The 14,531-nt window shown below is 50.7% G+C and overlaps 4 protein-coding genes across 4 annotated transcripts; 2 read left to right on the top strand and 2 right to left on the bottom strand.

Moving 5' to 3' along the window:
• Positions 1 to 609: 609 nt before the first annotated feature.
• Positions 610 to 1,840, top strand: NEUTE1DRAFT_132638 (complex I intermediate-associated protein 30, mitochondrial precursor; the record flags this gene model as incomplete). The annotated part of the gene is made up of 2 exons (XM_009857121.1): positions 610 to 688; positions 768 to 1,840. The coding sequence occupies 2 exons, from the start codon at positions 610 to 612 to the stop codon at positions 1,550 to 1,552; spliced, it is 864 nt and encodes a 287-aa protein (XP_009855423.1).
• Positions 1,841 to 2,286: 446 nt separating this feature from the next.
• On the bottom strand, positions 2,287 to 3,814 carry NEUTE1DRAFT_89508 (uncharacterized protein; the record flags this gene model as incomplete). Its single annotated transcript, XM_009857122.1, has 2 exons — positions 2,287 to 3,634; positions 3,699 to 3,814. 2 exons carry the CDS (start codon positions 3,812 to 3,814, stop codon positions 2,554 to 2,556), a joined length of 1,197 nt encoding a protein of 398 aa, XP_009855424.1.
• A 1,256-nt stretch (positions 3,815 to 5,070) lies between these two features.
• NEUTE1DRAFT_89510 (uncharacterized protein) lies at positions 5,071 to 9,327 on the top strand (the record flags this gene model as incomplete). The annotated part of the gene is made up of 1 exon (XM_009857123.1): positions 5,071 to 9,327. One exon carries the CDS (start codon positions 5,071 to 5,073, stop codon positions 9,325 to 9,327), a length of 4,257 nt encoding a protein of 1,418 aa, XP_009855425.1.
• Positions 9,328 to 9,628: 301 nt separating this feature from the next.
• NEUTE1DRAFT_89512 (uncharacterized protein) lies at positions 9,629 to 11,656 on the bottom strand (the record flags this gene model as incomplete). The annotated part of the gene is made up of 4 exons (XM_009857124.1): positions 9,629 to 10,361; positions 10,435 to 11,207; positions 11,368 to 11,518; positions 11,573 to 11,656. 4 exons carry the CDS (start codon positions 11,654 to 11,656, stop codon positions 10,233 to 10,235), a joined length of 1,137 nt encoding a protein of 378 aa, XP_009855426.1.
• Between the last annotated feature and the right edge of the window lie 2,875 nt (positions 11,657 to 14,531).

The following is a 14,531-nucleotide window of genomic DNA, read 5'->3' on the forward strand; positions in this document are numbered from 1 at the left end:
GAAATGTGGCAAGCCTCGTGAGTCGGCAAGAAGCTGCTTGAGTGGTGGATGTTGTTTCATCAGACACCTGATGTGATGTCGTTGCTGGAGTGCAGGGGTTATTCGGAAGTTGCCGAGAAAAAGCGGGACCGCACCCCCGCATGCAAATCAAGACCCCATCACACAGTCGGAAAGACCTACCAAGCAGGGACACAATGCTGCATTTTGGTAATATATTGGGTCGCAATGATTCCCATTACACTTCATCGGAGGGAAAAATGGAAATTTCAGAGGCTTCAGCTATCAACGAGCGATCCGAGTACGTAAAGCTGATTGCCGGCGAACTTCGTTTCGTGACAAAGCAAGTCTGGGTTAGGGTTGTGTAGATATGCTGACCAATGAGCTCCTTGGATCACCACTACCTGGTCAAAGCTCATCAACCTCGATCAAATGCGGAGAATTGGAGACGCGCCAACCCCGACCCCGGCCTCTTCGTCCTGGTTCCTGAACAAGTTGCCTCTGTAACCGTAAAAGAGATGCGTCCAGGGTATTGAGCCGACTGGCTCCATCACCCTTATCAGTTTATCGTCTATTCGAGGTGACCCGTTGGACAAACAATAGGAGACAACCATGCGCGCAACACAGTCCCTTCCGTTCAAGAGCTTCTGGAGCCGGAGTCTTGACGAGCTCTCGCGGTTGACCAACATCGGTACGAGGAACTCAACCCATTTCCCAGTTTACGCTCTTGATATGCGCCATTGAACACCGACGGTTCGTTGCTGACATAGGGCTGGCTGGCCGGCCGGGGTTCGCAGTTGTCAAATCGGAGAACATCAGAGGCGCCACGGGGCCACGAGAGATCCACAACTTCCAGACGCCCGAGTCAGTCGCAGACTGCAAGCTCCTTTCCGACGCCGACGTGGGCGGCTCCTCGACCGCCCATCTCGACTGGGTTCCCCCGCCCAACGCCACCCCCACTGTCACCGCCGGCGACGGTAGCGACCGAAAACCGTACACCCCGATCCCCGGCAGCTATGCGCGCTTCCACGGCACCATCTCGCTAGAGCTGCCCACGGACCGGCGGGAGATTTCACGGACAGGCTACGCCGGCTTCCGGACGCTGGACCGGCCGCCCACCATTTTTGGCCGCGGCCTGTGGGACATTGATCCGTATGCCTACCTCGCGATCCGCGTCAAGACGGACGCGCGCAGTTACTTTGTCAACGTCCGGACCGAGTCGGTGGTGCCGCTCGACCTGCACCAGCATCGACTGTTCGTGAAGAAGCCCGGTCAGTGGGAGACGGTGTTGATTAAGTGGAACGACTTTGTGCGGACCAACCACGGTAAGGTCATCGAGCCGCAGACGGGAATGCTGCGCCAAAAGGTTTTGTCGATCGGGTTCTCGACTACGGACAGGAAGCCGGGGCCGTACGAGCTCTGTGTTGAAAGGTTATGGGCGACCAATGATTTTGATGAGGCTGGGGTTGTGGAGACTGATGTTCCGGGAGCTCAGCTTAAGAATAAGCATGGTGAGAAGGTCAAGGTTACGTGGGGAGCTTTGGAGCAGGAGTGATAGAGGGGCTGTATGCCTGTTCGTCAGTAGCGAGGTGGACTTGCGCTGTTGGCTACAAGAGGACTGGAGGTTGTACATTGTACTGTACGATTCTTGATCAACTGAGGAGGGAGGTTTATCACAACAGAACCGCGGTATTCAGGGGTCTGAGGAGGACAACGCGGGTAGATCGACAGATGGAAGAATAAAAGGGCTATGTTCTGTCCTACAGGCGCCTTAGCTGGCCGTGGTACAGTCTGAATTTGCAATTTTCATGACAGACTGGATTATAGGATACAACGAAACATGCTACTGGTGCCGAGTCCATGTTCGAGGAGCCAGACTGCAGTAGAGTGAAGACCAAGAGACTTGAGAATTAGAAAATAGGGTTATGTTAGACTTTCTTTTGTCTATTTGCTCATTCGTATGAAATCCTAGATGCGCACAGCAAGCAACTCACGGACTTGGATCAGACCCAGTCTCTTCACTATGAGCCCCTATGCTGGACATGGACGGCCAGCAGAAGAGCAGATAAGACAGTCCAGGTTGAGGAAGCAACCTATGGAACCTGGGTTTCCTTGCAATCCTTGAACGAGCCTTCGTTAGCAGCATCATGATTTGACACAGGCCGGCACACAATCAGCAAAATAGGCCGAAAGTTCACGAAAGCATTGCAGCCTACTGTTCTCGCATGAACGAGCGAGATGTTCTAGAGCCTCTGAGCAGCAAAGGAAAACCAAAATGAAAGGGCTAGGTGGAAAAGCAAACCATAACATTTTATTGAACCCCTTAATGTGCCGTGGTTTTTGTGGTACCACGCTTGCTGTAACCATAAAATCAAATCCCATAAGCGACCGGTACTTTGAATCACCGAATCTTCAGCAGCCTAAACTCCATTCCCCTTGTAATGCTGAATCCCATGAGAACCATTGCTACCAATAACGCCCCTCAACATGATCCAAACAAGTTGCTTGCCGGTCCCTCTTATAGACCTTGAAAATTGACGCTAGAAGTGATTTCGCCTAGTTATCCTGCTTGCCTCTGTCCCATTCCCTCTTCTCCCCAGCCTTGGTCCACTTGACATCCTCGATATCCCTCTCCCCATTGGGGCCGGTTTTCTCCCACTTTTTGATGTCCTCTTCTGAGAAGCCAGCAGCCCGAAGTCTGTCCGCACCCTGCTTGAGCCATTTTTGCCGGTCACGGAAGGATTCCACCATATCATCCCAGTCGTCAGTCTTGGCGACCTGGAGGTCACTCTCATCTAGTTGCATGTTTTCTCTTGGGTCGTAATCGTTCGCAAATCTTCCGTCCATGGCGGCTCCACCTCTGCCTGCTCCTCTCCCACGAGTGCGAACAGGTGGAGGGTAAGAGTCAGCAGATGGCGGTGCTGCTGGTCCAATGAGGTCCTCAAGTGGATCGGAGTCTTCGTTGTCGGTCTTCTCTTTTTCGGCCAGCCGACCGTGTCGTCTGTGGGTGGATAGTTTTTCTTGAATTATGTCGCGGTCCTTACGGGAACGGCTCTCCTTTTCGGATCTGCTGCTTCGAGACTTATGTGACGAGCGGCTGTGCTTCGTATCTTCTTGGTCGCTGCTGAGCGGGGAACGAGACCGATGTCGATGTCTGCGCTCACGGTGTCTTGGAGAGCGCGATCTGGATCTGTCTCTGTGCCGCTGTTCCTCGCGCGAGGACCTCTCTTCGTCCTTATGCTGTCGGTGATGGCGATGATGGTGGCGCCTTTCTCGTGTTGTATTTTTTGTATCCTCGTCTTCCGAAAGTCGACTCTCGCCTCTTTTATGTTTGTCCTTGTCGCTAAAGTTACTGTCCCTATGATCTTTGGAGGACGTCGTTCTTGTGCCTTCTTCAGCCCCACGCCTTTTCTTCTGCCCGGAAAGTAACGAGGAGATTGCGCCTAATTGTCGTCGTCGTATATCCTGTAGCGAGGGGTTGGTTTTGAGTCGCTTTTTCTCTTCTGCTTCTTCTAAGCCAGTCAAGCGCGCGTGCGCCTCGGCGGCCTCTTTGGCCTTGATTGCGGCATTGTGGGAGTCGGTTTCGCGGATGATGCGAGTCAGGAAATTGGTATTCGGCTTTGCCTTGTTCGCAGGTCTTTGGTGAAGGGAGGTCAGTCATGAATGGTTCAACTCCCGGTGTCGCGGCGACTCAAACGTACTTTGTCGATCTAAACGCTTCGAGGCCCATTGAGGAATACTTTATCGAGGCCTCACTCGCTTCCTTGGCAAGGAGCTCGGCGACATAATCATCCGTGATCATGGTGTCGTTGGCCATCGCAAACACTGATTTTATGCAAGAATGGGATTCAGCAGCCGCCCACGTATGGCCAAAGGTGTAGAATAAGAATTGATGGAGAAACACAAGTTTTGATGAGAAAAATTGGAAAGTTCTTGCAACATCCAATGCTGGGTGACACTGCTGACTGGCGACGGAGGCGGGCCGAGTTCGACGACCGAGATCCAACTGTGACGATGCACGCAAGGGGCGGCGCGGCAGGCATCCACAAGAACAGTTACAATCAAGTAGGACTCATTGCGCTTATCGATTGCAGCAGAAGTGGAGACGGCTCTTGGCTTGGCTTCCGCTTCCATGCCCAGGCCTGACCGGGGAGGTTTGCCTTATCGATAAAACTGAAAACATCCGACCTACCTACACATCTCAAAGTGTGTTGAGGGATAGAATAAAGGCGACTGTCATTATAGGATGGATGGCAGGTCAAGCCGGAATTTTTCCATTCCGTCAAGTGTATGTTGCGATTCAGAAAAGGGGTCAGACGGATGAAGTTCAATTCGACCGACTTGGATCGTGGAAATTCAAGACGCGCGGGACGGGAGGGAAGGAACCATGTCCGAACGCAATTGATTGTGTTGAAGGAAGTGACTGCCTACTGACGCAGTTGCCTCTAACTAGAACAAAAATTTCTTTCGGAAATGACTGAACTTGCTCGATCATTCATTGTGACAGTATTCGTAGACGGTTTGGAAGGAAAGGCTGCCCCTGCTTGTAAATTGACATTCGTACTACAGGACGTTTTCACCTCCCCAAAAACAAGCAATTGTCCATTTGTACGTATTACTGTGTATGTACACCTGGCATAAACAAACACCGACGAAACCCAGAAACGCCCGCGGAAAAGGGTTCAGGTCACGTTCAAGGACGGGCCGTGCGGGCAGCCGGGCAGTTTCCCTCTCTCCACAGCGGCCGGATAGGTTCCGAATGTTCCTTATAGTGTAGTGCATTGGCGAAGCTACCTAGATTCGATTCAGGTCAGCCCTAGGACCGCATGCGCCTCCACTGATCGACTTACTGACCCACTGCAGCGTCACGGGCCGGCGGGGAGCACTACCTCGAGAATGCTCGCCCAGCCCGATTTCATACTCCATCCCTTCCCCTCAATCGCTTGTGGAATCCATCCAGCTTCCACTTACACCTCGGTCGCTCCCGCGGCTTTGTATATCGTTTTGGTTTGCGGCAATCCAGCTTCAAGCCTCTGCTGAGCTTCCGGGCTCACCACTTCGTGCAACACAACAATGGACGGTCAGGGTCCACGTCGAAGAGCGGTCGACTCGCTCATTCATGACCTGGGCGGAATTGGTCACGACCTGCGCCGCTACCTTGACGAAGGAGAAACCCTGATCAGAAAAGTCAAACCGCCTGATGTTAAAGCGGCCCGAGACCTATTTGAACAGATCATAGCTCGTATCGATAATGTGTCAGCTAAGCTGGCTGATGAGCACTTCCTATCCTCAGACATCCCTCCAGCGCCATTGGCCAATGGTCCCAACACTCCCAATTCTCAAGTCGACGTTTCAACAATTGTCCACCATCAGCAACAGTTTGTTCTTGCCGAGATTGTTGAAGCGGGTCAAGCGCCGCAACAGGTGCAGCGAGAGCAAGAACCAGTACAGCAAGATCAGCTACAAAGCCAACAACAACAAAACCATTCAAAAGGCCAGCATGAAGTCCAGCTACAACTCAAGCTCCAACCCCTGCTTCTGCCCCAGCATCATGACCAGCAACCAGTTCAACAGGACCAGTCGCAAGGCCAGCAGAAAATTCAGCTACAACCACAACAACCAGTAGAACAACAGGTGCAGCTACAACACCAGCGACGAGACCAGCTACATAATCAGCAAGGAATCCAACTGCAATCCCAACAACAAAACCAGCAAAATGGCCAGCAACAAGTTCAACAAGAGCAAAAAACCCAGTCGCGATATCAGCAACAGGAGTGCCGGCCCACAGAAACTGTCCCGGAAACTGTCCCGGAAGCTGTCCCGAATGCGGGAGTTGGCGCAGTCAACAGAGAAGAGAGCTCACAGCCGGGACCGCCAACCCAGGACGAGATACACGCCGCTTTATCGGCCCCTCGACGCATTTTACCAGCCCCATTTCCAACTACAAACAGTATCCCTACGAACTCGTCAATAAGTTGCGTCACTGGTCCTGATGTAGGAGTTCGGTCCGGAGAGCCAACTCGGCTCCGGTCTCCCAAGCTGCTTCTTCTTCACAAGGACAGCGCCCCTCTCTTCGACTGCACCTACCAGGACATCCATGTCCTCAATGAGGAGCTCTTTGAACAATGCTCGCTCCATCCCGATGTGCATGCCAGAGGCTATTTCAAACTTCAGGTCAGAGATCTTCCGTCTCTCCAAGTTGGTAAAATGGGTAGACTAGATCAGAACCATGCGACCTCCTTTGTCTACAGAAAGGACAACCTGGGCCTCATCAAGGTTGACACTGGGAAGAAACCAAGAATTAGGTGGCCCAAGTTTCCCCTCCCTACGACCGAGAAGCAAAATTGGTCGTTCAAAGAGCAGAAGCATCTGTGGAACTCTACTGCCGCACACCCGCCAAATGGAGCCCGACCGTACATTATCGGCAATCCGCTATTTGATGATGTCGAGCTGTCTCCGGGAGATAAGCTGAGACGCAGAGGCCCGACAGTCCTAGAAGGTATCAACACCCAGTATATCTACTTCAACCTTACTGGTAAGACAATCACAGTCATGCATCGAGAAGATGCCCACGTCCGGTCTGAAAACTTGTTACGTGCCGGTGAAAACAAGTTTTGGTGCTTTATCAAGCCGAGTTCTACTGCAAAGCTGGAAGAACGAATGCGCCAGGACTTTCCTGAAATGCGCGGCTGTTCGCAAGCACTCCGTCATCTAAGCCGCCATATCCCTCCTGCCAAGTTGGACGAATGGGGGGTTGAGTATACACTTGATTATTGTGTTCCTGGCCAGGCCGTGGTTACTGAGCCGGGTACATACCATCAAGTTCTCAATCTTGGTCCAAATTACGCGATAGCAATCAATGTTGAATACAACTCATCACCCGACGATCCGCCAAATTACACATTCTGCGATGAAGCCTGCCCTGATCAGTTTGCAATCTCCGCCCAAGACTTTCGCATCAATTCTAATGCTACGGCCATGGACAAGATGGCAGTCCCAGCCAAGACGAAGCCCATGGCAATGATGGCACAGCCTAAGCAACCAGAGGCCGTCTCTCCCCGGCGCCGTTTGTCAAATGACTCTATACCATCGGATTCTGCGCCGGCAACAGGTCAGCAACATGAACAACAACATCCAGTCTCGGGACCTCCACCGCAAGAATTCCAAGACGCTAAAAGTTATTACTCTCGACAACTAGACTCAACAGTACCACCTTCAATGCCAAGCACGGTTTCTTCCACGGTTCATGAAACACCACAGCCAGACATATCTGAAGCCAGTACGTCTGTCTTTGATCCAGGACGGGTTGATCGTGGCCCATTGCAGGTCGCTTTCGAACCACAGCACGTTATTACAGAGCCAGAGGCACTTCCAGAAGTACAACAGGCAGCCGCGGGAGTGCAGCAAGTTATTTCAGAGCCAGAGGCACCTCAGGACATACGACAAACAGCTCCAGAGCAACTACCAATACAACCCCGTTCACAAACTGCCGTGTTTCTACAACAGCAAGAACAAGCCGACATGGCTCGATCTCAACCAGTGATTCTGAATCCCTCTCAGGCTCGGGCTTTGGGTCATTCTGCTGATCGCTACCAAGAGCATCCGAGAGTACAAGCCACATTTCCCCTGTTGCAGCAATCGACAGCACCTCCTCGCGTGGTAACTGGACCCACGCCGCTGTTTAATGTACCAGATCTCCGGTTTGTGGGACCGCCTGTTCTCCAACCATTCGATGGAGCTATTCAGGCATTTGACCGGGATTTCCAAACGCAAACCTTCAGTGCTCAGCAAGCTTCGTACGGAATGTTACAACCTCCTCCTGCAATCAAGCCGAGTAGCTTTCCTGCCCATATCATCCAATCCTACGTTCATCAAACTTCAGAAAGTCCATCAATCTTGAATAATGTAGCAGCCTCCGATGTGGGACTTAAGAGACCTGCAGAAACACCAATGCAGTCATCGGTCAAGAGAACGAAGCCAAACAATGAAGCAACTTCTTTCGGGCACCTTGCCGATCTGCTCAGAACAGCCAAGAGCCCACCGGTTGAGCAGGTATGGAGTAAAGCAGCCTTTTTGAGGTTGGCTGGCCTGGTCAGGAAATGGAGGGAGTACTCTAGATCGGTACCCATCTCCGGAGGCGGCTTCGACCTACTTGATCATGTTGACGACGCAGAACAGATCAGCCAGGAGCTACAAGTCTTCCTCCGTCGGTTTTTGAAGATGAAGCTCTCAGAGTGTATCGAAACCACAGCTCAAGTAAATGGTCTAAAGGATGTATTCGATCGCCCTGTATCATCCCACATCGATTGGGGTGAGATTTTCCGTAAGCTCAACTGGGACGTAGCTGGTAGAAACCAGCTTAACGACTACGTTCGTGAGGGAAAATGTTGGCGGACCATTTGCGGTGAGTATAATGGGCTCTTGTGCCTTTTACCATCAGACGATAGGTTCTTGGAACTGGCAATGTTCAAGGACCAGCTTGCCCACTTCCATGCTCAGCTCAGCACCAAGGCCGTCCGAAGAATGTGCACTATGGGCCAAATACTAGAAAAGTCCATCTGGGAGTACTTGGAACTGCCAGAATTTTCCTGGGAATCTGTGGATACATCGGAGTTGTCTCTTGATGAGATTTCGCCGCTTTTGTCCCAGTTCAAACTCATCAAGGCGAATCATTATGACCGTCTCAAGTACAACTGGGAGATACAGCCACCACCGCTCGGTTGGACAGACCCGTGGCCATCGGATCCTATGTCTGTTTCAAAGTCGGACAAGAAGGCCTGCAGCCTCTGCAACAACAGCAAACGGATGACGACAGAGAAGTCGTCCTGCAAGTGTCTGGTAAAAAGGCTCCCACAAATCCCGCGCATAACTGAAGACGGATCCAGAGGTGCAGGTGTACGTGCGATTGGTTCCTTCAAGGCGGATGAGTGTCTCGGCGAGCTCGTCGGCGAGTTGCGGCCACCACGCACGACAGGCACTTCTTACAGCTCCGATCATAGTCACCCAAATATTTCCAGCGGCCAAGCTCAATTGAACAATCACAACAGCAACAGACACAATCACGAGTGGGCCATGGAGGTCCGCCGACCTGATCTTCACGACCAACTGGTAGCAGATATATATCCTCAGCAAATGGGAAACTGGGTTCGCAAGGTTCGTCATGATGGCGTTAGCCCGTCAGCGGTCTTCAAAGTCATGAAAATCACTGGAAAGTGGAGGGTGATGCTGGTGGCCATGAGAGACATACGCGATGGCGAGGAGATCACAGCAAAGTACGGGCGAGGATATCGGAAGGAACAACCCTATGAGGTTGTTGAGGGTTTGCACTGATATTTTCACTTTGGTCCGTTGATCCTCCTCTCCTATTATCATAGTCTTACTAGTTGCTCCCTGGGCGGCGTTTGGTGTGACTATTTCGTTTGCTCATGGACACTCTCATGAGGAATCAGGTTCACGGGACAAGTATCGGCGATTTAGACGTTTCCCCTGAGGCGAAGGGCAGGTAAGTGGGAAACCATCTTAGATGATGGAGCTTTTGTTTTATTGTTGTTAAGGACAGGAAATCTTTTTTTTCTTGATGTTGCATCTTTGTCAGGTATCATTATTGGACGCGCGATTGTTACGAAGGCCGTACGCTTCTACGCATTGTCATTCAGCGAACATGGGGGCTTTGGCAAAAGCATGGAACAACATGGTAAATCTAGAAGTGCCCTATAGGACGATCTTACTCACAGTTCATTCATGACAGGGCATGTATTTTCTCCATCACTTCTCTATATCATCAAGCCAAACAAGAGCAACTTAATACCCACATCAACAAGGCTGGGAAATGTTTCAGATTCATCATATCCTTGTTATTCTAACAAGACGATCAACCGTTGTGCATGTATCTATTTCATGTGCCTGCTGCAGCCCAGGAAGAAAACAGGGAATGAAAGAGAAGAAAGGGCTTGAACAGTCTACTGGCTGTACATAAATAACAAACTTGTTGTATACCAATCCAAACTCCGTCTTGTGTGCACCTAATAGTAGCCTCGTAGCCTCGTTATGCTCATCAACAGTTCATCCAGGTATGCATTCTTGTTTTTCTGCTCTCATCTGAAACTCCCATATCCATCTGCTGTGAGCCAACTGCTGACCATCAATGTGTCCATTCTCTTTGTATTTCAGTTAGCTCGTAATAAACCTCCTCTTTGTGTCGAAGCCCATATCATAGTCATATGGGGTTTAAGATCCTATATCTTCCAGCTACCGTTGACGATAAGCACGGCTGGAGTCTTGCGAGCAGCGGTTGAGGCTGTGGTCGAAGTCCTCTTCGCCGAGGTCAATGGCCTAGTCTCCTTATCTTTCCCCTGTGTTATTTGCTTTCCTCAATGTAATCAGTCTTGTGAACTCATGCTGAATACTATCATTCAACGAGAGAGAGTCGTAACGAACCTGAAACCCATCACCCACATCACACCCAACCCCAGCTCCAGCCCCAGATCCTCCCTCTGCCGCGGCAGGAGCAGACGCAGTCCTACCAGCCCCAGCCCTCCTCTTACCCACCCTCTTCTTCCCCGCTGTCGCCGCCGCCGTCGTCTGTCCCTGCGACGTCGCCTGCACCTCCTCCCGTGACGACACCTCATCCACCACCGGCCTCGCATTCAACCGTTCCGATTGTCTCAACACCTTGATCGCCCGCCTGGCAAGCTCATGCGAACTAAACGTGGCCAAAGCAATACCAGGGAAACATTCGAGTGTTTCGAGAGGATGCATAGGGCCGCTGCCGCCGCGGGCCAGAAGAGGGGCGAGCTCGGACTTGATCTGGGAACCCATTTTTTCTTGGGTGTTTAGGGAGAGAGGCCATGCGGAAGCGGGATGAGTATTTGATTTACGGGTGGCGTTACTAATAGAGTCTTCCCGCCATGTGATTGCAACTTTCCGAAATCCCGAGAGGGAGGGCTCGGAGATTGAGCGGGAGGCTTTGGGAGTGTTGGGGGGTGTGGGGGGGAAGAGGTTTGGTAATTGTGCTTGGGCTTGTGCTTGTGCTTGTTGTGAGGTAGCGCAAGTTTCTGGATAGGATTGCTCGGAGGAAGCATTTGATGCTATCGGGGTGGTCGCGGTGATAAACTCCTCTGCTGCTTGAACAGTCGAGCCGGCAGTATCAGGATCAGCCAACGCTGTTGGGTTGATGAAGAGGCTTCGATCTCTGAAGAAGGGAGCTCTGACTAGGACGAGGCCAGCTCCAGTCTCGTCGTAACCGGGGTTGTGGGCGAGTATCTCTCGGCCTCGAAAAAGTGACTCTCCCAAAACTCCTTAATCGCAGGATCACGAGGTTAGTAAGAGAGACCGGCGTAGATGATTGCTTTTGCAGTTCGAAAGACATACTCCTCACATGATTGAACGCCTTGAATCCTACAACACGGACCCAACCTGAATCCTGACGTTTTCCGAAGATGCTAACGTAGAGGTCGAGTTTCCATGGGATTTGGCTCTTTATGAAGTCTTTCACATCTTGCCAGCTTGTCCGTTCCGGTAACTCAGAAGGATGTAAGTCGACGTTGAGATGAGTATGGATTAGTAGGACACTTACTCCACTGATGATGATATAGTAGGGGCCAGTGTGAAAATCGCCTGGACCGATCAGGACGCTGGGCGGATCATGGGAGATCGCCATGTTGCTGATCCTTGTGGTTACACGAGGGAAGATCAGATATTCTAGACTGGTCAGCTAAAGTTGGTCGATATGTAGAGCTTCTTCAAAGTTTGGTGATGGGAGGCTAATGCCTTTCTTCCACCTGATATTGAAGGGGTACTAGAAATTTGTCCATGGGGGAGTCCTCTTTACATATGAACTCGCCAGAGGTGATTGGCACAAGTGTTGAGAACCAGATATACCCGGAAGAATCTCCATAAGTCAATTGAGAATGCCGTCAACTGGTTTGGAAAGTTAAAGTCGTAGCGTGTATTTTGCTTGCAAAGGGGCCTGATGACTGATGGGACGGAACTTTGCTTTTCTGGGCCCTGTCACAATGCAGCCATTGCATGAGGCGCTGAAACCTGGCTTTCAAGTTGCGATATATGGCCTTGTTTAGCAAAACAGAGGATCGGAGTGGAGGTTGGAAGTGTAATTCCCTGCGGTTGGCTGTTGTTTGGAACATGAGAAGTGATATTGAGGGTACATGGTGGACCAGCCTCGACAATGCTTCGCGCTAACAGTCGAATATGAGATTTGATGGTAATGAACTATACTCATCTCCCTAAATTCACAAGACACAAGATATAGTTAGCTCAGGTTGTTAGGAATTGTTTTCATCGTCATCATGTAGTATGGAGTTGATCTTGTACGCAGCGATTTTGACCATATCATAACTCGATGTTCCATGACAACAACCGACTTCATATGTCCACTTTCGATTTCTATAAACACTAAAGCCTGAGAGTCAATAGCAACCCTCTATCGTCATTACGTTAGAGGGTTGACAGGTCAACCGCTGTACCCCTTGACGTTCGTTAACCCCCTCCAGGCTAGCAATGCAACCAAGTCTTAGAACCCCCCCTTTTATCCATCTCACTTCCCAATTCTCTTATTTGCAGAAGCAAGTCATCAACCACTTCATGTACGCTGCACCAACCACAAGCCATGAAGTCAACCTCTGGAAAACGATAGTGACGTGCCCCTTACCCTGCGGTCCGGGAGCAAACAGTGTGGACAGTAACAAGCCCTAGCTGCAGCCGACTCCTGCCAGATCTGTCTCACTGGCCAGACCCTGTGCCACATGGTAACACAACACCGCTGAACTTTACGGACCGTCATGGACGGACGGCTAAGCGCAGGATCACTGCCGACAGTTGACTTTCTCTCTGAAAAAAAAAAGTCGAACATTCAGCCACACGGTACCTCTATGCTGACACAGCTGAGAAGATGAGAAGACGATGTTCTCTAGTGACGGTGGTACTGGAGCAACATGAGCGCCATCGCGATACACAGTGCAAAGAACCACAGCCTTTAAGTATCCCTTGCACCCTAGACTGGTACCTGGTCGGATGGTTCAGGTTGGCCAGAAGCAACCCCGAAGTCGACCAGCCCGAGCAACTTTATCCGAACAGCGATCCACCGCATGTTTAAATGGCCTTTTGTCACCAAAGCCAAAACCACGACTGCTATAGGGCATGGATCCGATTCGGCACACCGTCTTCGTGTTGTTGTGAAGGCTTCAGCCCGGAAGCAAGGTCCGTCACCGTGCATACACACGGCAAATCATCAACTTGATGCAAGGCCAGTTCATGATATTGGATATCTGGGTTACATCACAATAATTCAACTTCTCAGTGGTCCCTTCTGAGTGGGGGTCTCCAGTAAGACAGTAGTGTAAACAATGATCCACCACCCGCTTTCTTTTTTTATAATTGTTTTGAATTGTTTTGATGTTGATGAAACCCACGGGTTCAGAAGGAACACGCTACACTAGTTGCATCATCAGCATCAAAGCTACCACATGTTCGTGATCAAGCGGTTATTGGGAATAAGGCTCCCCACACAACAAGCGGAACTCCTTGAGAGGCCCCTGTTAACCTTTGGCTATATCAGCTCAAAACTAGTGGCTGTCACAAGATGTCTCTTTCAGGGACAACAACCGTGATTTCAGCAGTCTGCACCAGGGTAGCTTGGGTATGCTTCCGTCTTCGAAGAACTTTCCGTATAAATTTGTGGATCTTGAGATGACTGCGAAACAGTTGCCCTTTTTGGATCAAAAGGTGTCGACTCGAACGAGGAAATGCAAGGCAACATCACCGTTACCTACCTTAATCCCGGCCATTCCCCATTCATCGTTTCCGAATAATACAGTCAGGGAAACTCCGGATGCATTGCCCTTCTCCTCCCATCTCTCTTTGATGGTGCCCAATGGTCGTTGCCAGCAGGTCGGCACAGGAGAACGAAGCCTGAAACTGATTGGTTCAGGATCCTGTACCCGAAGAGTTGCCCAACCTCACTGACTACCAAATTCAGTCACAAACGGATGACCGGGTTCTCGAGAAGCAGCTCAGTTATCTCGATGATGTGCAGGTTTCCATATCGATAGGAAAAAAAACCTATGGAAGCTCGTTGTATTTGTAAAGAGAGGGTTTCGCGATGACGTTTCGATTCTTACTTTCCATCGACGTGGTGTGGTCATTGTCTTTTGGCTGATTATGTCGGATTCCAGAGAATTTGACTTGATGATACCCCTCAAACAATATCCAAACTAGAACTGGGATACTCGTCAGGTCTTCAAAATCGACCGTCTGACTAGTGGGCGAGCCACTAGTCAGGACTAGCAACTCGTACACGACCAGCAACTCGTACCGGATTCTTGTATCGGGTCGGTATATGGTGTGCATGCATTGTACATGCAGCTCGGGGGGTAAAATGTACTTAGACTATATACATATGCAGGTAAGCCCGCTAACTGGGTTAGCGTAGGCGACTTTGGTACTAAGGGTTTTTCTTGGCCCGTGCAAGTCGCTCCCGCGGTACGAGTTGCTGGTCGTGTACGAGTTGCTGGTCCTGA

This window comes from Neurospora tetrasperma (genome assembly GCF_000213175.1).
Source record: "Neurospora tetrasperma FGSC 2508 unplaced genomic scaffold NEUTE1scaffold_81, whole genome shotgun sequence".
NCBI classification, from domain to species: Eukaryota; Fungi; Ascomycota; class Sordariomycetes; order Sordariales; family Sordariaceae; genus Neurospora; species Neurospora tetrasperma.